Genomic DNA, 25005 nt, shown 5'->3' with positions numbered 1-25005 from the left:
CCTCGGCCTCGGGGTTCCAAGGGCGGTTGGTCGCCGAGCCACGGCCACTCGGCCAGTAGGAGCTGCCGGGCGCGCGGGGTGGACAGAGCCTGCTGTAAGAGTTGAGGCTGGAAGCCGAGGAGAAGTTGTCGGCGGCGGGTCAGACCCGGCGTGAGCGGAGCAGGAGTCCGTCCCCGATGCCCAAGGGACGGGGGCGGAGCGGGAGGGTCTCGGGGGGGACGGCGGGGACAGGGGGCCCGGCGCCCGGGGGTCACCTGGGGTCGCGTGCGGCCCTGCGGGGTATGGAGGGGCCCCGGGAGCCTGGGGCATCTTCTCTCGCTCCGCCACCCTCGGCTGTCGGCCGTGGCGAAAAGGGGGCGAGGGGCCGGACCCTCGGGAGCTGCAGCGGCGGACGCCCGGTGCTCGGTTTGTAGGCAGTGTAATTAGCTGATTGTACCGCGGCGCTGACAATCACTAACTCCACTGCCATCAAAACAAGGCACAGCATCACCCGCCGCCCGCTGGAGGAGAAGCAGGCGGCCGCAGCCCCGCTGACTCTGCAGAAAGCGGAGGCCGGAGCCGGGATGCGTCAGCGAAGGGGCCCCCCCGAGCACGAGGTCGTAGTGCAAGTAACCCTCCCTCGGAGACCGGCGGCCTCCTTTAGGGACCGTTCGGCTACCTGTGTCTAGGAGCCAAAGCAAAAACGGTTCAGTGATATGCAAAGAGAATCGGTTTACACCGGCCTTAACATTTAAAAAAAAAAAAAAATGCCTGGAGGAGCCCCCCAGAACAGTTCCTGCTGGGTGCTGTGATTCACTGCCTGTTTTCCACTTCTGAGAAAGCTATCACCAAGGCAGCGACTAGAGTCAACCACAGCTTGGCTGATGATTTGCTGGTCACAACCAACGTCTGAGAGCACCAACTTACAGACTGCTGGCTTTTTCTATGAGTCTAGTTACTAGGCAGTGTAGTTAGCTGATTGCTAATAGTACCAATCACTAACCACACGGCCAGGTAAAAAGACTGAGAGTCCTCCGACTGAGCCTCGTGTGCATCGTCAATTTGCTAAGGACAGGACCATAGGGAAATGCTCACATACCATCTATTATCTACTAAGTGTTTTAGGCAAAAGAAAAACTACCACTTAGCTGCTAGGTATACAATGTGTGCTATATGGGGGGAGGGGCGCGAGGCGGGGTACGTTTCAGTGATTTTTAAATACATTGGAAAATAGAAATTATCCCTTAGCTGATGTGGTCATTATATTGATTTGTGATTATAAATCTTTGGACTTTGCCTGACTCTATATTATTAACACTCTGAAAAATAAAGTGCCACAAAAAATGTCAGCTATCAATATTATCGCGTGTCCATTGCCTTTCCAAAACTGGCTTTAGGATGCCCATCTCAGCTCCTGTCAATCCCTAAAGTAATTAAATGGTCAGTTCCTATAATCACACATGATTGAAAACCTGTTTGTAAGGATACATTAAAAACGTTTTCATAATTTTTCACGGGGGTTGAGGGGAGGACTCAGCCCGCTTTAGTATTTTTTTTGTTTTTTTTTTTTATAACGGTTGCACTCTAGGCAACTTTTGGCGTTAATAATTAGTGAACACAATTTAAACCCAGCTTGTTTCCTAAGATTTATAATAAAAGATTTGGGAAGCTTTCTTAAAACACAAAAACTGTATCCATGGGTCCCTCTCGGCCCATTTCTGATCTAGGACACATTATGCCGCCTTGATGTATCAACGCAGATTGCGGGTTGGGGTGCTGAGCCTTGGCAATCTTGTCCAAAAGAGGAGCTCTTTATTCAGCTATTTGGGGGAGGGGACGCTGATTTAGGATCTAAGAGACTTAACTGCTCTCCACTGACTCCAGGACTGTACACATCACAAAGTTGAGGCTTTGACTCCAAGGCTTGACTGTGGCCCCGAAAGCTGTGACCTTGCGACAGAAGCCAGCTGCAGATTGGCCACAAGCGCTCGAGGAACCTCAGATCCTAAGAAACTCGGGCCTTCCCCTGTGGTGACCGTTACCAACTGGACGGTTCTCCGGTGGGGGCGGGGCAAGGGAGCTAAGGGAAGCGTCCTGAGTCACCATGGAAACGGGGTCCAGAAGCAGTCCTAGCGGGAAGGAATCCCACGAAATCTGCTCCCCTGGATTACTGGTGTTCACCGGCTGTTCCGAGCAGGATGCCAACTTGGCTAAGCAGTTTTGGCTCGGGGCGTCCATGTATCCCCCTACGGAATCTCAGCTGGTGCTGACCAGAGACAGCCGTCAGAGGCTACCGGTGGCGAGGCATTCCAAAGCCCATGTGAGGGGTGAGTAGTAAGGTTGCCTCCTCAAAGGAGAAACTGCTCAGCCTAACTGTAAAAGAATCAACTGTCTGGGAGATATAAACAAGCGGTAATAGGTATATGCAAATATGTACACAAATAGTTTTGAAACTGCTGCAATTCTCCACCGCAAAGACGGTATCATTGTTACATATAAAAATACATCTTGCCGGGCGGTGGTGGTGCACACCTTTAATCCCAGCACTCGGGAGGCAGAGCCAGGTGGATCTCTGTGAGTTCGAGGCCAGCCTGGGCTACCAAGTGAGTTCCAGGAGAGACGCAAAGCTACACAGAGAAACCCTGTCTCGAAAAACAAAACAACAACAACAACAAAAATACATCTTAAGAGTCCCTTAAATGAGGGCGTCTATTTGGCAAGTAGGATGGGTTAATCTAAGAAAATGATATGTATTGGCTAAAAAGACATTAGGAAAACATTTACATAAAATTGAGTTCAAACTTGAAAGCCTGACTGAGAAAAAGTTAGAGGCAGAACCAAATTTAGGAACCACGTTCCCTGACAGACAAGCCTTTGGCCAAGGATGCATAAAGTGTTCTTATTCAATATTAGTAGGTATAGAAAATTAAAATATCTTTAATGTTGTCTGCTTCTCCAATAACTTACTTTCCATTTGTATTTCTTAGAGAAAAGTCCTGCCCGGCCCTTTCCCTTTCATCCTAACAGTAAGTACCAGGTTTTTATACCCTTCAATCAGTAGACTCCCCAGACTGTCCCTAGGACTCTTAGAAATGTAAACATTTATACTGAAGTATAACTAAGTTGTATACCCCACCTTTTGCCTCAGGGCCCACAGCACTCACCCAGAAGATAACTTCCTGTAACACATGACCAGAAATGTAGATTAGCATCTGTGATGCCACAGGCACTTCCTCTCTAGAGACTGTTTCTTGCCTCTACTCATGCTTACTCACCATCTAAAGGGATTAAAGGACTCCCAGCGGCATAGATAATTAATTCAGTCTCCTGCTATTTATGAATCTGACTATAAAGTTTCAAGACAGTATATATTTGTGTCCCCTCCTGTTCTATTAATCCATACCCAATTTTATGTCAATACTATAAGAATCATGATAAAGTTATTTCAGATTAAATTTGACTTTATTTACTCTAGAGGAGATGAATTTCTTTGCTAAAGCCCAAAAGATTCAAGAATCTGAAGAGAAAACCAAGTATCTCCAAAAGGTGGGTCAATGCTTCATTTCTTCTGGTTTTCATTGCTCTTCTAAATAATTTGGATAAATAGTGTTTGTTTATTGGTGCTGAAGATATTTTACTTTCAAACACATGCAAATAAAATGTGTTTTTCAGCTGTCTTGGCCTTGAAAAGCTTTTTTGTTAACATTTTAATTAAAAATTTAGAAATTGTTGGGGCTGGAGAGATGGCTCAGTTGTTAAGAGCACTTACCTCTCAGAGGACTCAAGTTTGGTTCCCAGTGCCCATGGCAGATGGCTCACTGCTGCCTGTGACTCCAGTTCCAGGGGGTCTCTCTTCTAGCCTCTGCGGGCACACACACACACACACACACACACACACACACACACACACACACACACACCTTTTAAAAGCCAGGCCTAGTAGCACAGACCTCTATTCCCAGACAGTAGAGCAGCAGAGGCAAGAGAATCAAAAGTTCACAGCTAGGTGCTGAGGAAATGGATCAATGATTTAGGATGCTTGCTATGCAAGCATGGGGTAATTAAAATCATCTCCAGAACTCTTGTAAAAAGCCAGGTGGGGCTGCACACTATTGTAACTCCAGTGCTGTGGGAGATGGAGACTGGAAGATGACTGGGGCTTGCTAGCTCCAGGCTCAGTGAAAGACGGTGTTTCAAGGGAAGAAGGCAGAGAATAAAGCAAGATACCCAGTGTCCTCCTCTGGGCCTACACACGCAAAGAGGAGCACACATCAGCACAGACAGTATGCATGCATCCCTCATAAAACACACACCGAGACAAACTTAATAAACACATAGCAAGGATACTTAAAATAATTCACAAATATCAAAAACATTCAAGCCTCAGTGGGGATGTAGAGTTAGTTCAAGTCCTGCTTGGGAAACTTGGTGAGACTGTTTTATAATTTTAATAAAAGTTCAAAAGAGGGCTCAGTGGTAGAGCACTTACCTAGCATGTGGAATGCCCTGGGTTTGATCCCTATTACTATAAAAAAGAAAAATGCATTCTATTAAACTTTAGCTATTCTTGGTCTCTGCCAAAGCTCACAGGAACATCAGACTCATAGAACATAGACTCAATTTTCAAAAAAGCCTCAAACCATACACAATAGTCTAAGAACAAAAATACTTTTAAAATGGGAAAATTTGTTGTCTTAATAGGTCAAAACCAAGGGAACCAAAGCATGAGTCTGTCATCTGGTCCTGTTTTAACTAAAAGCTGATAGTAAACACATTGGTGTCCTGAAACCTCTTTTTGGCAGCCACATGATGGAACTAGAACTTTTAACTCGGCAGTTAATAGGATGATTAATAGCGACACTTAGTTTGATTCATGGATAAACTATTTCAGTATCAAAGAGATAGAATACCTACTTTGACCTAATGTGTTTAATCGCTGAACATATTGGCAAACTCTAAAGGATATACTGGGAAATCCACATAAATTACAGATCAAGTCACCTGACTTTTCTGGTCACAACAGTTCACTTTACAGACTACTGGTGATTATTTCAAATCAATTGATTAAAAATACTTAGAATGTTAAGTACTAGAAAAAAGAATACTATGTATGATGTGTTTATAATAGAATTTTATAGGGTTTTTAAAAAGAATATTTTGTGTGTGTGTGTGTGTGTGTGTGTGTGTGTGTGTGTGTGTGAAAGTGCAAGTGGGCACACACTCCACTGCATGCATGTCAAGGTCACAGGACAATTCTCAGGAGTCAGTTCTCACTTTCTGCCTTATTGAAGGTTTTTCTTATTTCTGCTGCTGGCTATTCAGGCCAACTGGCTGGTCTGTTTCCAGATGATTCTGTCTCTGCCTCCTGTCTTGCTGTGATTACAGATGTGTACCACTACATCTGTCTTTTACATGGGCTCCAGCATCATATTTGAGTTTTCAGGACTGTGTGGCTGGTGCCTTTACCCACTGAGCTCTCTCCTCACCCTTTACAGGGATATCTTTTCACTTTTAAAATCACATTTACTTATTATTTGTATGTGATGCATGTATGTAGGTCAGAGGCCAACTTGTGTGAGTGGGTTCTCTCCTCCTACCATGTGGGTCTCAAACACTGGTAATCAGGCTTTACAGCAAGTTCCTTTTTACTTACCAAGCCATCTCTCTGTCCCCTTTTATAGGATTTTTTAAGCCTAATTTTCATTACAGCTAAGAGTATAGCTCAGTGGTAGAGTACTTGCCTAGCATGCATGAAGCCATAGATTTAACTCAATTCATGCACCACACACACACACACACACACACACACACACACACACACACACACACACACAAACACACACACCATTGAGCCAGGAATGGTGACTCATCCCTATAATCCCAACAGCAGGGAAGCGAAGGCAAAAGGAGCCTCATGAACCTGAGGCCAGCCTTAGCTACATAGTGATTTCTAGGCAAATTCAACTGCTTTGGTACTTTTGCAATTTAATTTTCATTGTACTTCATTTTAGGAAAGGATTAGAAATAAACGTTAAAAACAAACTTAATAGTCAATTTTATCAGCTTTTGTCAAACAGTAAGAATGATGTGAATCACAGGGGACTGTAATATTATACACCACATATAATATAAGTGATCTTAGAACAGGCTTCCATATCTTGTGTCCTTCTTTTAACTTATTAACTACTCAATTCCACATGTATCTATTGAGAGCTATCTTGGTACATGTACTACGTTAGTTGCAGTCAATGATTATGATGTATTCTTACAGTAAATGTATATGATATCACAAGAACCTATCAAACTGGGCATAATAGTATACCCATCTAATATCACCATTTAGAAGGTTGTGGGGAGCAGATGAAGTCCCCCAGTGAATTGTTCAATATGAGTGCAGGCATGTATGTCAAAGACCTCAATGCCTCAGACCCATGGGAATGGCAAAGCCTTCCCAGGTGCTTGTTTGGCAGAGTGTTAAAAAATGTGACTCACAGATTCCTCCTCCCAGATGTTTACAGCCTGAGACTTCTCCCCTACCAAGATTAGCTAAACCTCACTCCTTGTTCAGGTTTATGTAATAAGCCTGCCTCCTCATTCAGCTATATAAAATAAGCAGGCTGACTTTCCTGGCTGCTGCATCTCCACTAGAGGGCATTTCTGTATGTGTGTCTGTGTGTCTATCCTTTCTTCATTCCCTGGTAGCCCCAGTTTTGTTTCCAGGACTCATCTGTGTGGGTCACAGCAGGAGATGGAGGAAGGAAGAAATTCATGAGTTATCGTCTATAAACCTGGGCTATATAGAAGATCCTATTTCAAAAAACAAAAATGCAAAAACGAAAACAAACAAACAAACAAATGCCAGGTGTGGTGGTACACGCCCATAATCCCTGCACTTGGAAATTCAAGTGAGACCCTGTCTCAAAACCAACAACAACAACAAAATCTCACTGAAGGTCAAAATTAAGGTTAAGAAATGAAGAAACTTTCCCAAACCACAGAGGTTTGAAAATTGTTTCTTCAGCCCGCAGTACACTTTCTTGTCACTAAAATGCCCTTCCTCATCTGCCTTCATGGCCTGGCTCCCATGACAGCTTATGAAAGCTTTCCCAGAGGTTACCTAGACACCGAGTGAACAGTGCCTTCTCAGTGCTTACAGAGTCGGAAACGGTCTCTCCGAGTGCTGTTTAAAGGCGCTGATCTGTACTTCAATCACCCATGCTTCTTTCTGTCCTGCTAGATTGTAGGCATCGTAATTAGCTGACTTTAGAGACCACAGGTTGGATCCGAAGCATAACTCGGCCACTTACTGCTTATATGACTCAGCAATGTACTTAAACTCTATCATAATCAGCTCCCTCAGTAAAGAAGAAATTATTTTTTAAAATATCCACCTCATATATTTGATGTAACCTATATAAAGTAGCTGGCTGTAGTTTACCCTCCATAATTGTCCCTTATAAAAGGTAGAAGTCATGTCTCATTTGCTTAACTCAATGTCTTTCTGGACACTGAAATTCAGATATTTGTTCATTAGCCCATGAACATATAATCTATGTAATTAATCTACTATGGCTAAATGACTGCTCATACAGTAATATTTCTTTGTTGGCATTGGTAGTTTTTGTTTTTGCTGTTGTTGGGTCCAGGAGGTTAGACCCAGGGCCCCGTGCATGTGACATAGGACCACAGCTCTGCCATCAGCTGTGCAGCAGAGCAAGTTTAGTCCTTCCACATCTGGAATCTTTTCTAAGTTGATAATCTTTTCCAAGAATACTTCCAAATACACAAGCACATCTGCTGTCTTGTCAATTTTGTTTTTATCTCACGTGTCCGGATGTGAGAGGAGAGAATGTGACTCCATTAAATATTAACACAGGATCTAGTTTGGGATACTACGGCTTTTCTGCGTCTCCAGTACCCTCTCTACATTGTTGGTACCACCATCTTGATAGTAGAAAATGAATGGAAGAAGACATGGGTTTTTTTCTGTGTTACCTATTTAATTTTTCCCATATTGTGAACCTAAACATTGATAAGTATATCTCAGGTATGTTCCATCTTAAAGGGGTGAAAATCAGTCCCTATAAATTCTCTTGAAGATTCATTCAACCATCTTCTTAATATTAATGGAAACCTGGAAATTTCTTTTCCATTTCTCTGAAAGTGGCTTTACAACCCTCTTTCCCAACAGATATTGATTTTTCAGTGGCCAAGGTTTTAAACTTTAATGTTACTCTCCATTTTGGAATATTTTCTAGGGATACATTATAAACGCTTTTCGTTAGTGGACAAAATGCTATTAATCACAACTACTATTTCAGTGATGGATATCAATGGCAGGAAATCAAAAACAATTGAGCATGTCAAGATTAAATGGCTTACTGTGTCCATAAAGGAAGCCTTATAGCACTGTATTGGACCATTATTTTTCCTTTGAGAGTTCTAAGTAGTCTGAAAACATAATAAATGAATAGTCAGCTAATTCTTTAAAATCATAAAACTAATTTGCTTTCTAGTTTTGCCACCTTAAGAAAGCTCTTTAGCTGATTATCTCTTTATGAAAAGAATTATAAATAATTTACTTGCTAGGAGAGTGAAGAGGTCAGGACAATATTTTAAGGTACATACATAGAAGGTGCATTGGTAATGTACATCTGGAAGCAATTCTAACATGAGGGATGTAAACCAAAGGTTTTTAAGAGGAAAAATGTGCCGTCTGTAGTCCAACATCCCAGACAGGTTCTTTACTGAGAATGGCTTTTCAGTCATTCTGTCGCACACCCTGTGCAACCAATACCGACCGTACATAAGTCTTCCCCAGAAGTTTGCTTCATAGTTCTTACTTAAATCAAAAGCAAGTCATGTCATGATGGCATTATTCTTAGAACCTTAGAATCCTCACTAAAGTGTTTCTAGACCTTGTGGTATGAAATGGGAAGCTTCTCAACACTATTGCCTATTATCCTGCACTTCCAGAGTAGTAAAAGGGACACTTGGAATCATGTGAGCATCAAAGAGCCGATGAAAGACAACAGAGTTTCTGTAGAGCTGCTGCAGGGCCGTGCTAATGGAAGAGAATCCTCTGCTGTGTCAGAGTGATGGGCTTCCTAGACAAATCTAAATGGACATAGCAGAAGTGTTACCTGACCTAATGTAAAACAATATTTATGAAATTCTTTTTCTGCCATTAAAAGACAATAGGATTGTTGGATTCCTTCTCAACAACAAAACATACTTAGTTACATTTTACTATTCCTATTTCATCCCAGCATACAATTGGAACAGTCATAAAAGCAGATTGCATTGTGTGTCCACCATTTTCCAAGCCAATTATGAAAGACTAATACATTTGTCTTATAATATCACAATTTTTAAAAATTATTCAGTATTAGGAAAAATTTGGGGGAGACGAGGAATTGCCTCAATCCTCCTTAATACCATTCAAAATCCATGCAAACACACTTGGGAAAAGAATCAGATTTGGGATCAATATCTAAATGCCTTTGCCCCATAAAAATCCAGTCCTACCTGGGCAATGGTGGCACATATCTTTAATCCCAGCACTTGGGAGACAGAGGCAGATGGATCTCTAAGTTAGAGGCCAGCCTGGTCTATGGAGCAAGTTCCAGAACAGTCAGGACTACAAAGAGAAACCCTGTCTTGAAACAAAACAAAACAAAACAAATCCAGCTTTAGAATTATATAGAGCTTTCTTTCAGATGCATCTCTTTTCCTTTTGTCAAAGATCGGTACATTTTGTCTTCCATGTGCTTCACCAGAAGAACAAAGTGAGAACATTTGAAGCTATTAGGTAAGGACTCACATTAACCATCCACTTATAAAAGATAAATAAATAAAGCTACTGAACATAAAATGATACAAAAAGGGTATTCTGATGAATGAATCATTGAAGATATGCACAAAGCAGTTGAAATTGTTGAGTTGCCACACAAATCTCCTGCTGAGCACAATCTGATCCTCTGCCTTCATGTTTCAAATCATACTGTGACAAGTATCCTTTTTGTGTGTGTGTGTTCCTGAATGTATAACTTTGCTATTTTAAATGGCCTCCATGTACTGAAGTGCGCCTTATGTCACTAAATATAAAAAGACTATGATGCAATTTATGGAGAAAATGCATACATCATATGAGCCTTGCTCAGGCCTGAGTTAGCATGCTGTTAGCTATGACTTCTATGCTGATAAATCAACAGTATATTTTGAAACAGAAATACATATAAAACAGGGTTATATGTATAGTTCCAAGGATTAAATTCTGTAACCAAAGGCTGTCAGGAACCTAAGAGCAATGGGTTGATAGTCACTATTCATTGTTTTTGATGACTTTCTAGAACATAACACTGCAAATAATGATAAGCAAGTGTGCTCCCAGAGTTGATCTAATCATAGTTTAAGTGTACAAAAGTGTCTGCCTCCTACCACACCTCCCCACATCTACTTACCATAATTACCCCTTAATGCAACTTGTACTATGGTCATTTGAACCATTTCTACTTCCAAGAACCCACTAAAGATAAAAGACAGCTCTTGAGTGTGTTGAAAATGTTTTCTATATTATCTTTGAATCTCTGGTGTTTCAGATGACAAATGTTCCTAGTGAATATGATCTGTTGGAGTAGGTAATGGTATTAGTCTATATGTCTTGAATTGGGCATTGTCTAGACGTTACTCCAGACACATGAGGACCCCCACCCCCCGAAATACAGGGTCATGGGGCTAACATCAACTTTCTAAGACATTGGCCAGAAGCAAATGAAAATTCTGTTGGCTTAAGAGATGTAAGAAATTTAGAGATCAAAGCCAAATACATCATTTCAAGCTCAAGAAGGACCAAGCAAAGCTGTAAAAATAAAATGGGTAATGGGATGCAAGGTTAGGAAAATCTGCTAAAAGAATTGTTCAAGATTTATTCAAAATATATATTATGTTGTGTCAGGCATTGTGCTAGGCACTAGAATTTAGAAATGAACAACACAAAGTATGTTTTAAAGACAGAAATTTAGCCCTTGTATGAAACTTTCTGTCTAATCAAAAAGAGAAACATTTATTAAGGGATTGTACATGGTGGTAGGAGGACAATAAGGTGCTATTGATCCAGTCGTGAAAACCCCTAAACTGAGATTTGAAGGAAGAGTGGGGTAGCTAGGGCAGAAGAAGACAACAAAGGGAACATGGAGAGGGCAGTCGGCAGCAGAAAGAGTGTGAGCAAAGACCATGCTAGGAAGGGCATGACACACCACAGAAGTCACAGGATCAACACAGACACTGAAGAGGAAGGTGAGGCCATAGGAGAAAGAGGAAGATGTCAGGAAAATTCTTAAAGTGGAGGATGATAATATCAGGCTTTCTTGACAAAAAGACCAGAGTCTTTTCATTCGGAGAATGCAGCAAGAGGGGCCAGAAGTGTGGAAACTAGACTGGAGGCCATTGTGGTCATCCAGCAGGAAGGTGATGGTATCTTGGAGACAGTGGTACTTGGGAAATAAAATAGATTATATGTTGAATAGAGAATGTAAGGCATAGCAGGTATCAAAAATAGCACAGTTTTCTGGCTTCCATACCAGGATGGATGGTGCCAGATGATGATTAAAACTCACCAATTTGAAGACTATACTTTCAGGGATCATTTCTATAGTTCGTTAAAACTCACCAATTTGAGTTGTTTTTGAGCTAAGCGGGCGAAGCTGTCATGTGGCCAGGGCCGGAGAGATGGCTCAGTGGTTAAGAGCATTGACTGCTCTTCCAGAGAGAAAATCTTGGCTAAAAAGAGAGGTATGGGCCTGGGAGAAGTTTGAGAGCCATCTGTGTGGGGAGACCTCTACCCCTCCTTTTGGACAGGACAGGAAAGACATATCTGAAAGATGGGTTCAACCCCATTTATCCATTCATTCTATCTGTGAAATGGTGAAAATATTAGTCTCAATAGTCCTTTGTCAGCTAGGGACAAGCTTTGATAAATACTGCAGACCAAATCGTCAACAAAATGTATTTCAATCATTTGCTGAAAGCTATCCCTAGTATATGTGTAATTTATGAAAATTTAAATTATATTATATGCTCATATTTTCCTCAACATCAAAATATCACATTGCATTCTTTAAATATACTTTTTAAAGTGATTTAAAGGAGTCTTTTAAAAAAATATACCATGCTAGCCCTTCATGCATTGTGTAATTTTTCTTTCTTTTTGCGGGGTGGAGCGGGGACAGAAGGTTAGTTTTTTGTTTTTGTTTTTTAGTGAGAGGAGTGAGACACAGTCTTGCTTTGAAGCCTAAGCTGTGCTGGAACTCACAGTAATCCTCCTGCCTCAGCCTCCTTAATGCTAGGATGAGCTACCACATCTGGCGGTATGTGAAAGTTTTAAAATGGAAGCTACATTCTTTAGGCAATTACTATTGATTTTCTATTCACATATATGTAACACAACTAAAAATAAACATGTAACAGAGCAAAGAAAAATATATTTTCCTCCTTAACAAAAAAATTCATACTTATTTGAAATCTATATTCTTTATAAAGTCTATATTTAAAAAAATGTTGTATTCTCTCTTATGGAATGACTTGTTTCTTCATTTAATAAATGCTATTTTTAAAATGAAGCTTATATGTGTTAGAGCAGAGAAACTGAGCCAAGATAGAGCTATTTCCAAGAAGTATGAAACGGTCTTAGCACTGCATCTTTTTCTGCAAGTCAGCATCTTCTCCCTCTGATTAATAACCCTCTATCACATTCTGTCCATTCCCATAGATCACTGCAGTTAGCCCTGTTTACGAAACTCAGATTGCTTCTAGAGAAAGTCTATTCACTGATTATTCAGCTGGTGTTCTACACACAGTAGATTATTTGAGAGCTAACAGTTCTGTGTCTTATTACAACAGTGCATATAAATCCACACTGCAGCAAATGCAGCATCTGCATGGCATGTTCCAGATGGCAGGCACAGGGAATGGCAAGTTCATGGATGAAGCCAAGCAGAGTTTTTGCCTTTTGAAATCAAGTCCAGATATGTGGGCTTTTTCTCTTACTGATAATTTTACCTTAAGCCAATCACACTTTTTACCCTCCATAATACTGCATTTGTAACACACATGTGAAATTTGGTCTAATGATTAAGATTCTGTGAAAACAAGAAGAGAATTTCCCTAGTTTACTCCTGATCATAGACACAGAATTAAACATTAAATGATAACACCTAAAGAAAATGAAGATCATATAATTTTTTCTTTCAGTTTTTCAAGACAGGGTTTCTCTGTGTAGTTTTGGTCCTGGATCTTGCTCTGTAGACCAGCCTGGCCTCGAACTCACAGAGTTCCAATAAAAGTCCCCTCACTACATAATAATCAAATCACTAAACATACAGAATAAAAAAAATATTAAGAGCTGCAAAGGGAAAAGGCCAAGAAACATATAAAGGCAGACCCGTCAGAATAACACTTGACTTCTCAATGGAGACTCTAAAAGCCAGAAGGTCCTGGATAGATGTTATACAGACACTAAGAGACCACGGATGCCAGCCCAGACTATTATACCCAGCAAAACTCTCAATCACCATAGACGGAGTAAATAAGCTATTCCATGATAAAACCAGATTTAAACAATACCTATGCACAGATTCAGCCCTACAGAAAGCACTAGAAGGAAAAAATCCAACCTAAGGAAGTTAGATGCACCCATGAAAACACAGGCAATAGATAACCCCACACCAACAAATCCCAAAGAAGGGAAACACACAACACTACCACCAAAAAATAAATAACAGGAATTAACAATCACCAGTTAATATCAATAGACTCAATTCACCTATAAAAAGACACAGGCTGACAGAATGGATATGAAATCAGGATCCATCCTTCTGCTGCATACAAGAAACACACCTCAACTTCAAAGACAGACATTACCTCAGAGTAAAGTGCTGAGAAAAGTCTTTCCAATCAAATGGACTTAAAAAGCAAGCTAGTGTAGCTATCCTAATATCTAACAAAATAGACTTCAAACTTAATCAAAGGAGATCAAGAAGCACAATAGTTAATACTGATTTTCACTTTTGAAATGAAGATTGAATGTCAGCCCTCCCTTCAACCTGTCCCCATATCTCTTTCAAAAGCTCTAGCAGGTGTTTGAAACAACAGACACATGAAGTGTGGAGTCAACTAGAACTGGAAATGAGTTTGAATCCCGAGTTTTACCAGTTACTGCTTGGTTTGGTGACCCTGAGCAAGGGTGTCTATTTTTCTGTGTAAGAAATAATAAGTGTTGTAAAACTAAACTCACACAAAGCCTGAGGCCTAGAAGTTACTCAATGAAAATGGGTTTCAAGTCCTCTCTGCTCTTTTTCCCTCCCATTCATTTCAACATTTTGAAAGGATTAAAAGAAATGTTTTCTCTCATAATAATAATGATGTTTAATAGTTACAACTTTTTAAATAACCACCATTTGCCATTCATTGTATTAAGCATTTTTATCAACTCCAATTTTCACAACTGTCCTCATAGAAGAGAAATAAGATTTAGGAAAGTTGATTTACCCAAGACCACAAACTTCTATCCTATTTGAATGATTACAGCTGCGGGGAGGAAAGGAGGAGTTAGAAGACATAGTTAAAGATATCATCTGTCAGGGCTGAAGAGATGGCTCAGAGGTTAAGAGCACTGGCAGTTCTTCCAGAGGTCCTGAGTTCAATTCCCACCAACCACATGGGGCTCACAACCATCTATAATGGGATCTGATGCCTTCTTCTGGCATGCAGGTGTACATGCAAACGGAGCACTACAGACATAAAAATAAATAAATCTTAAAAGGTTATTTTTTTAAAAAAGATACACACTGTCATTAATCTCAATGTGAAATTGGGATTCAAGCCCAAACATACCTAACTTCATTAACTCATGCTGCCACTTAAATTGTCTGGCTTTGAAAAGCCAAGAAGTGAGAACTAAATGTTTTCAGAGTGATACAAAGTTTGTTAACCACCCAATGCACACTAAATTTATATATAGTATTATCGATGTAATCAACTTTTATCAGCTATTTCTTCAGGAATAGTATAAATACAAGTAATACAATTAGACTATAAAGTAATTATCAAAAGTTAATGTTTTAAGTGTTAATTATGATTCTCCAATAGTATTGTTTTAGGGGTTAATTAAATTATCAAATGTTTTATAAATGTGAACTTCTAATAAATAACTCATCCAAAATATGGTTGAAAATGAGCTACTCATGATGTAAATTGCAAAGATTTCTTCTCACCACTAAATTGCATTTAGCTTTCCTGGAAGAAATTTCTTAGAATAGTTCACAACATTTTGTTCAGAGGACACGGTTGTTTATAGTAGTTTTGTTATTCATTCCCAGGAAACATGTCCAGGAAGCAGAAATCAAATGTCATTTGAAATCTTTGTGTCTGAGGTTGTAGTTACTAAAATCTACTCTGATAAAAAAGGACCTGAAATCCAAGGAAAAAAATGAACATATTTTTGTCCTGTTATTTTTTAATCTTAATAGTATTCATCTTTTTATACCAGAAGCATGTGACAATTCAACTTTCCTATCATGTCCCAAGAGTTACATAGAAAAAGAATTATAAAAGTTTGCTTGTAGGAGGATTTTTATAACTAAAGTTATCCAATTTTTAATTTCATTTTCTAAAACATTGAGGACTATATTTGGCTACTACCTGTGTTACACAATACAATGATTCTATTCATATAACCCTGACTCAAGCAATTCAAGTCCATAGGAATTCATTAATAATCACATTGTAGGCATTTCTGAGCTCTAATGAAAGATAAAAGGATGGTGAGGTTCTAAAAGAGACACACAGCAACCAAGAAAGTGGGGAGAGTAAGCGCACCAGAGTAAGGTACAACATGCTGTGTAGTCACAATATGGGAGTGACTCATTCCAACTGAGGACACATGGCATGGAAGAGTTGAAGAAACCAACATGGAACCTGTGCAATGACAGCATCCCAGGTTGTACTGGCAGACACTGCTTTATCACCTGTAAAAGTTGATAGGTCATACAAAAGTTTGCTTAGTTGCAAAAGTTCGTTTTTTCATACATTCACTATGATATAGATAATGCTTAAATGTGAGATATAAAGTACAAATCTTCTTCCAAAATATTAAAGCTTCGTAGGCTTGTAAGGCAAAATTTGGGCTGGGAATGATGGTGCGCACCTTTAACTGTGGCATTCAGGAAGCAAAGGTAGGCAAATATCTATGAGTTCAAGGCCAACCTGCTCCACATAGAGAATTCCTGACTGACCAGGGCTACATACTGAGACCCCGTCTCAAAGAAGAGTTTTAAAATAATAAGTAAAAGGCATTCGTACAATTTAGTGCAAATCCAAAGCACCCAGTAGACCTGGCCTATGGTGATATTTTATTTGTACTGAAATGTGATTTTATTTGTATGTTAATAAATAAAGTTGCCTGGGGGTCAGAACTAATAGCAAGCCATAGCAGAGCTGGGCATTCGTGGTGCACACCTTTAATCCCAGCACTTGGTAGGCAGAGCTAGGTAGATCTCTGTGTGGTCAAGGATACAGCCAGCATTGGAGACACATGCCTTTAATCTCAATACCAACCATAGAAAATCTGGAGGTCTGTACAAACAGGCAGTGATGAGGCGCTCATGTGGTTGGGTTTACAACCAATGAGAAGGCAGAACAGAAAGTCTATATAAAGACAAACACACAGGAAGTAGGTCTTTCTTGGCTGAAGTGGCTAGCTGCAGCAGATGGGTAAGGCTCTTAGCTCTGATCTCTTGGCTTTCTTCTTTGCATTGGTTCTGTGTTTCTTATTTTAATAAGACGGTTGGTTACATCTACACTGGCCCAACTGCTGGTAACAGCTGTCAATCATGGGCCCTCTTCTCTCTGTCTCAGGGCTCCTGGTGTCACTCTCTTCTTCTTTAGCTGAGCTATGGAGACTGGAGAATAACCCTGAGGAATGAGCAATGTGCAGCTTGGATGGTGTTGTGCACTGCCTCCTCTGTCCCAAAGCTTTTTCCCTATCCTGTCTATCTCCATCATGGAACTCACCCTCTCTAAATCTCTGAATCCCCATCCCCACACACACCATAGTGTGAATGAAGGATTCTTGATCTCCGTTCTGTCCTTGTATGCTCTACTAAACCTATCACGGAGCACTAGAAACTATCCACTTGAGTTTTTCTCCACAAATGTGAAGTCTCTTTCTAGGCAGGAATTGTGTCTTGTTCAGCCACTAACATAGAAGTGTGACAGTATAAGTGCTTATTATGAATTTAAATTAAACTATTATTTTAAAAAATGATTTGGAATACAGTCAATACAGATGAAATTAGTTAAGATGGAATCATGCTGGAATAGGGTGGGCCCCTAATCCAATATAACAAGTCATCAGAAGTAGGTGACCCCGACTAGCTGAGAAAAGGAAAAAGTGGGTGTCAAAATGGGGATAAGAGAGGGTAATATGGGGTGAACGTGATCAAAATACATTATATACACATATGAAAGTGTCATAAATAAACCCCATTATACATAATTAATATGTGCTAATAAAACTTTAAAATGGGCATAGTAAAAAGAGATTTTTGAGGTTGCTTCTTCCACAATAGGGTATACTGTTTTATGATTAAAATTGTTTCTGTAAGTAGAACACTAATAATAAAAAATAAACACATCCCCCTCCCCAGAGATGACTGTGTGAGACACAGGAAGAATACTAATGTAACAGCAAAGGCAGAGACTGTAGTTCTGTAAGCCAAGGAATGGCACAAATGGCCAGCAGACCACTAGACCATAGGAAGAGGTCCAGAAATCAATTTCAGAGGAAGCATGGCCTTTCAGACTCCTTGGATCTGGATAACTAGCCTCCATAACTGCAAGAAAAGGTGTTGTTTTAAAGCAATGTGTGCTCCTTTGAAACAGAAGCCCAAGAACAGTGCGCAATACATTTGGATGGACAAATTGACTTGGGATTTTCCCATCTCTGAAAATGTTTTTATTCTCACTTTGTATTTCTTTCTTCTAGCCTTATTCTAAACAGAATATCCTTTTTCCCTGAGTTTGTCTGCTCTGTAGTTTATATATTGATATGTCTTCATGCCTGTGATAAACTGGGTTTTATGCTTATGAAAACTTACCTAGTATATGAAATCTGATGGCCAGGGGAAAAAAAAGAGGGGAGAGGTACAGGAAAAAGCTTTGTTTTCAATTGCAAGTTCTAAGGCCAGCACTTTTGTTGTGAGCTCAGGCGAGGCGTGATCTCTGGGTTTACTGATCCTATAACTAACTGCCATTTAGTATCAATTTCTTTTGGTGGTCAGTAGCTAAGACTTTGTCATCAGAACTTCCATTGAACTGCTTGAGTAAATTGTTTAACTTAATTCTGCCTCAGTTTCCCCATCTGTCAAATGGAGGAGGAAATGTCAAATTTCTGAACTGTTAAAATCATAACAAAGTATTTTAAAGATTTTTAGGATAGTTCATATGGTAAAGTCTAAATAGAAGTTGGTTGTTATGAGCAAATAAAATCTGTTTGTTTAAAATGAAAACCAAATTACTCTGCATAGATCTATTGTGGAAAGCATTTTAATATCCTGCTAATGCCAAAAGAAAATGAAAAATTCCACCTTCCACAGATACAGGCTTTATTATTGTACCAAAAGGCTCACTCTTTGTTTTTCTTCAAACAGGCTAAAAAGAGAGATGAGATTCTCCAACTCTTAAGAAAACAAAGAGAAGAGAGAATTGCGGTAAGAGTGGCAGTGGGGCAGTGGATAAGTGACTGAAGGCCTACATGATCTGTGCAAATGTTCACGGGCTTTGCAGACTGCCCTTTAAATCTGTACTCTCATGTCGTAAGCCTTCTATTCACTAAAGACTGGGAAAACATGAGATTAAGTAACTGGACAACCCATAAACCAGAGAGAATTCCATAAGTCAGTACCTCTGACGGCAGAAGAAATGAGATGATTGCCAGGGGATTTATTGTTCACAATTTTATTCAAGTTGTAGGCTATTAATATGGACTACTTTACTGCTAATGATTTGACAATGGTTGATCTTTGTAGAGCACAAAAAATAAAAACTTAAGTGATTAAAACCTTTATAAAAATAACTCACTAGAAATATATGGATGTTCAAACACACGCTCCTGAATGAGCCTCCAATTCTTTAACCCAAACACTTCCAACTCAATAATTTTCAGATGTAAGAAGCTTGTCCTTCTAGACTCTGTGATGATTTTACCTTAGATTGTTTTCAAGTGAATACATTTCAGAGGAAGTAAACATTTTTCTTTTTTTCTTTTTTCTAGAAAGAACTGATTTCATTACCTTATAAACCTAAGGCCAAAGTACCTGAAGTAAAGTAAGTTTACTTCCAAAACATCCTCATCTTTTTATTTACTGTCTTTAAAGAACATTTTTGTTTGTCTCCTACCAACAAATCTTCTGAAAACCTACACCACTGTAGGTATGCAGTGATGCCTTAAATAAGCATCCTCCTCACTGGACTCAAGCCTGTGTACATCTACAGGATGTGCACACATGTGAGTGTAAAGTGGAGTGTAGGTCCTTCAGCCTCTGTGTGCTTCCCTACCCTCTCACCCTGGGCCATCTCACGTGCCTTCATGCCCTCCCAGGCCACCTTCCCACGATCAGCCTGCCATCCTTAGTGAATCCTCAGGTCTCAGAGATGACCAGCTCTGATCCCACCAGTAATGTGGCCACATTAGCCTGTCGGTGACAGAAGGTTAGAATGGTACAGGAACACACCCTAGAAGAATTTGAGGGGACTTAGGACTCTGGACAGTATTCTGTTTTCTTGCTTTATTCAGAGAAGAACAGTTGTGGAAGCAATAGGATTTTGATTATTGCATTGATGTTGAGTCCAACTCCTTTAAGGTCAGCAAATAGAAGAGTGATTATGTCTACATAGATTTTTTTAAAATCACTAATTACCTATCTATATTTTCTACGTGATGCTTCACAACTTGGTTTCTTGCTTTCAAGCAAGATGATTTGACTTACTGCCTGTGAGTGGAGGAAGATAGCCTAAAGGAAGGACTTATTAACTGACCCAGATGATGCATAAAGACTGCTATTTGAAGAGCACAGACATGTCTGTGTGCCTTAGACTTTGCACTCATTTTTACAGAATATTGTGATACTATGTTCGATAATTTGTCTACAAGTGCATTATTTTATAGTTTAAACCTAATTTTTAGGTTTAAAAATAAATTAGTTTAGTAGGATCATTTACTGGAGCAGGGATGATTCAGAAACAGCTATATCAATGAAAATGAAGTCCCACCCCATATCAGCTTTATACCTCTTACAGAATTTAACACTTGGCATGAGGAAGTATCATTTCGGCATGGAATCCCAGAGAGGCTTTTCTAAGGGTCTCTTGAGAGTCTTATGACCCCCCTTCCCTCTAAAAGTGCATGTTGACAGCCCCATCATCGTAGACCTAGCTATCTGTTGTGTAGATTATTTCATTGCTGTGGCTCAGGGTCAAAGTTAGAAAGATAATTTTAAATTTAAATTCTCACTTAATTTCTTTTGCAATATATTCTCTCCTTAATCCAAAAGCCTGAGTTTCTTTCCATTTCACAGTGGCATCTTCCTCTGAACTTAAAGGTCCTGTGTGTACCATCCTTTTGGCAATCACACACTACTATGTGTCCATATTTTATAATTAGCTAACTCGCTACCCTTAAGTTATTTAACAGTTCACATAATTTTAAGCCTTGTCTATAAATATATTGTAAGCTCCTTGAGAAATTGGATCACCCAACTTAAGTGGATATTGGGATTCAGAATATAGTTGTTTTAAAATCTGGAATACCACGTAATTAAGTATTAGTTAATTTGGAAATTGATGCCTCTATACTGTACACTAACTTATAAAATATTTCTTAAATTTGGTAAATACTTTTCCCTCCATCTTGTCCACTCTGCCCCAAATTCCTACACACAATGATGCAGACTTATAACCTCTCACTCAATAGATCTGCTCAGGATAATCTGCGCCCTTTCTAGCAGAAACTAAATGCATAGAGATGCTTTAACAGTGATATACTTAGTATTCACCCTGGTAGTTGTGGGAGCCCACAAAGGTTTTCTAGTGAGATCTGAGCTTGCTTTACACAGCAGGGCTGCATTAGGGGATGGCTGGACCACGTGCATGGTCACCAGGTGTCTGGAATGGTCTGCACTTGGCTGTGCTGTGGGAAGGTCTTTTGCTTCACCCCTTGGCATTCCTTTGAAAGCCCTTTTGTAGAGACAGAAGGGGCTGGTGGGTTTTGACCCAGGCCCTCCCGAGGCTATCTTATGTTTCTAACTGTCTCTCTCCTCTATATTTCTGTCCACATATTTCTCATTTCTCCCTGCTCAAGAGTATCCTGGGGGAGAAAAAGAGGGAGCTAGTCTCCCTCAGGTAATATTTGCATTTTCAAGGGAGACTGAGTAAAAGGATATAGGAATAATCAAATAAATCAATTAGGATAGGAGGTTATGGTTCCTGCCCTTCACATCACACTTCCCGGTGTGATAACAATTTCTCTGACATGTGTTTCATACTTGGTCACAAGCCTTAATACACATTCAGAATCCACAATGCTGCCTACTGGGGAAATTCTCAAAAGTCATTCCCCTGCTACATTGTAATCATGATGACTGTATTCTATTGTATAAGAATTGACTCTTTTTGCTGCCTACAGGGAAGTCTCATCAGAGTCAAACAAACAGGACCAAGAAGAAGTCAAAGCCTTGGAATGATTTGATTGACATATGGTAGCAGGTGACTGACATGTATTCACCTTTGAAGTAAATTATGCTTACATTGGGATCACTAGGTAAAAGATGTGCATATTTCCAGAAATTTGACAATTACTGAACATTCATGCTAAAACAGACTAAAATAAAAGTTGAGAATACAGACAGTTGGATTTTGTCAGTTATTGAACATCTGTGTCTATTTATTGCATACTATTGTGTTTGATGTCATACTGTAATCATCTTTCTCATCTTAAACATCCCAAACTCCTGGTTTTTGTTTTATTTAAAGGATATTTTCAGAATGTGTATATTTTATTTGTATTATGAATACTCAATAAAGAAGAATAAGGGGCTCTATATGCCCCCTGACTCTGGTACTATCAGCAAAAATAATAAAACAAGGATGAAAAGGCATTCTTACAAACTTAAAGACTTCTCTTACCCGTTTCCCAAAATTTGGCTTATTCCATTTCTAGAACAGGCCTGAAACCAGTGCTGAGTTGCTACTGGGCCTATGAATAATTGGCTCAGCATGGCTGTGTCTTATACACAGTTTCATAACCCAGTTGCCAACCCACTTCGCTCAAACCCTACTCCTTTTGGTATATATTAGAAAACAGAAGGTCAAAGATGTGTCCCTCTGTACTATCAAGAAGAAAAGGTATCCTGTCATGTTGAAGTATTTATCAGACAGGTGGCTACTGTGAAGACTGACAGGGCAGGTTGTCAAAATCTAAAGTTTAAGGTCATGTAACTAATACCCTTCGCTCTGATTCCATGTTTGCTGGGGAGTCCTTCTTTGCCTAAAGGAAGACAATATGCTTCACAGGCCAAGCATTGGTTTACCCTAGGTTTATAATTCTCAGTGTGTGAACATATTACAGGTTAAGCAACTGTCATCCAAAAACCTGAAATCAGAAAGAGGGTGAATATCCAAAATCCAAATATTTTTGAGTACTGATACGACACCACAAATAGAAAATTCTGGACTTGGCTTCATGTGAGGGTTGCAATAAAAATATGGGCACACTAAAAATATAGTAGAAGGTGCTATGGAGATGGCTCAGTGGCTATGACCATTTTTCACACAAGCATGAGAAGCTATGTTTGGATCCCCAGCACCTGTAATCCCAGACTTGGAGGCAGGGACTGGAAGATCTACAGGGGTGGCACGGCTCTCACTGGCCTACTAGTCTAGGCAATTGGTGAGCACCAACTTCATCAAAGGCACTGTCTAAAAAAAAATAATATGGAGAGTAAAATAAGTGCAAAATAAGCAGTGGAGGAAGACACTCAATATCAGTGTCTGGCCTCCATACATGCATGCACAAGTACACACTCTCACACACATGTACATATACATATACATATATGTATATATACCACATGTACATATACATATATGTATATATACCACATATACAAAAAACAGAAATATTATATTGCAGAGCATTACCTTCAGACTATGTGTAGAAGATGTATAGGAAACAATTTTGCATTTGAAATTGGGTCCTATCACCAAAACATCTCATTATGTATATGTAAACATTCCAAAAATGCAGAATACTCTTAGCTCAAGCATTTTAACTGGTGGTCTCTTAGTTAACTTTGAGCTCATCAAGCTGAGGAATGGATCTTGGGCCAAAGAAATTTTACCAAGAAAAATTACATATTGTCTGCCAGGCAGTGGTGGCATATGCTTTTATTCCCAGCACTTGGGAAGCAGAGGCAAGCAGATCTGTGAGTTTGACATTAGCCTGGTCTATAGAGCAAGTTTGAGGACAGCCAGGGCTACACAGAGAAACCCTTTCTCAAAAAAACAAAAGAAAAATTACACATTGTTAGTTTTCTTTGCAGCTCGTCCTCCCACAGTGGCACATTCCTGTGATGCCAGGTAAACAGTTAGTTACTACTGCGACGGTACTGCTTAACAGAGTTCTAAAGCAATATTTACTGTTGCTCATTCAAAAGTCAGCTCACAGTCTGACTGATCAGATTTCAGGCCACTTAAAAGCAGCTCTGTCACACTATAAGCCTGTCAACGAACTGAGGCAGCCCTGCTCCCCATCCCACCCTCTTGGAGACGCTCATGGACCAGAAGGATAGCTGAGGCATGCTCCTCTGAGTCAAAAGACGCAAGAGAATGAGCAGAACATGAAAGGACTTTTCTGCTATAGGCTCCTAAAGTTCTGGTTTAGTGTATGCATTAATCAAGTCTCCTGGCCCAGAGAAACATATTCAACCTTTTTAGTAAGGGGGACTGACTATATTAGCATAATAAAGGCTATGTATCCTGGGAGGTGTGAAGAATTGGGGTCACTCTGCAAGTCACTACACTCAGTTTACTGTATATGCTAGCAAAGCCAATATGGACCAAAGTCAGAGTATCGCAGGGAGAACTCAAAGCACAATTTAACTATTTGAAACAAAATGGTCATTTCATAAGTTGCAACAGATCTTGTGACATTAGAAAAAAATCATCTAAACTGACATTAAGTCAAATGTAACTGCACGTTTACATATCCTTGACAGACCATCACAAAACTCTTAAGGCAATTATTAATGCCTCCAAGAAATATAATGATAATGCCAAAGGTCACACAGACACACGTACACACACAGGCGGCATTCTAAACAGAACATCAGGTATCACTCCAGTGCCCTACCACCACAACAGCTGTTGCTTTGTGGGGATGCCCAAGATGTTCTAGGAAGAACTGTTGTTAGTTGTGAGATATTTTAGTGAGAACACAGGGAAGGGCTGCTCATCTTCACCCTGTCTGCTACTTTCTGCAACTGCCAGAGCTCCTGCTACAGCCTCAGCTGGAGCTGAGGCAGATCCTGTTCCTACACCTGCTTTATTCCAGGCCTGTTTGTTTAGAACTGCAGTGGTCAACAACGTGGGAGCACCACCGTTTCGTCTTCAAAAGATTCTATTTTATGTGTTTGAGTGTTTTTCCTGCATGTATGTATGTACATGTACCACATGCAAACCTGGTGCCTCTTTGGGCTAGATAAGACAGGGGATCCCTTGGAACTGGAGTTACAGGTGATTGTCACCCATGCTGGTGCTGGGATAATAACGAGTGTAATTAACCACTGAGCCATCTCTCCAGTCCCATCTTGCTTTTCTGACTGATCTTCTGAAAAGCTAGATGAATAGGTAAACAGAAGCAAACTGGGACCAAAATCCAGAAGTCCATAGCCCAGATGTGGCTTCTGCTATGGT

The 25005-nt window shown here is 39.9% G+C and overlaps 2 protein-coding genes across 5 annotated transcripts in view; one reads left to right on the top strand and one right to left on the bottom strand.

Moving 5' to 3' along the window:
* Window positions 1-25005, bottom strand: part of Btg4 (BTG anti-proliferation factor 4) — a 107681-nt gene that overhangs the window by 16495 nt on the left and 66181 nt on the right. The window contains exon 1 of one of the 3 annotated variants that reach the window (XM_059267871.1): window positions 1845-2038. The exons of the other annotated variants lie outside the window; for them this stretch is intronic. Coding sequence (XP_059123854.1) covers window positions 1845-1875 — 31 coding nt within the window. The 5' untranslated portion in view covers window positions 1876-2038. Of the gene's footprint in view, window positions 1-1844; window positions 2039-25005 lie in introns of those variants that run through there. 3 annotated transcript variants of the gene reach the window in all.
* Hoatz (HOATZ cilia and flagella associated protein) lies at window positions 22-21938 on the top strand. 2 transcript variants are annotated; one of them, XM_059267874.1, is made up of 7 exons: window positions 22-94; window positions 1864-2306; window positions 2967-3005; window positions 3455-3525; window positions 18687-18746; window positions 19310-19362; window positions 21719-21938. In XM_059267874.1, exons 2-7 carry the CDS (start codon window positions 2084-2086, stop codon window positions 21774-21776), a joined length of 504 nt encoding a protein of 167 aa, XP_059123857.1. In that variant the 5' UTR covers window positions 22-94; window positions 1864-2083; the 3' UTR covers window positions 21777-21938. The 2 variants fall into 2 exon arrangements, with proteins under 2 accessions (XP_059123857.1, XP_059123858.1); XM_059267875.1 differs by lacking the exon at window positions 22-94 and having other exon boundaries at window positions 1850-2306.

The sequence above is a fragment of the Peromyscus eremicus genome, chromosome 7, assembly GCF_949786415.1.
Source record: "Peromyscus eremicus chromosome 7, PerEre_H2_v1, whole genome shotgun sequence".
Taxonomy (NCBI): domain Eukaryota; kingdom Metazoa; phylum Chordata; class Mammalia; order Rodentia; family Cricetidae; genus Peromyscus; species Peromyscus eremicus.
Note: the sequence above shows the minus strand (reverse complement) of the source record. Positions and strands in the feature narration are given on the sequence as shown.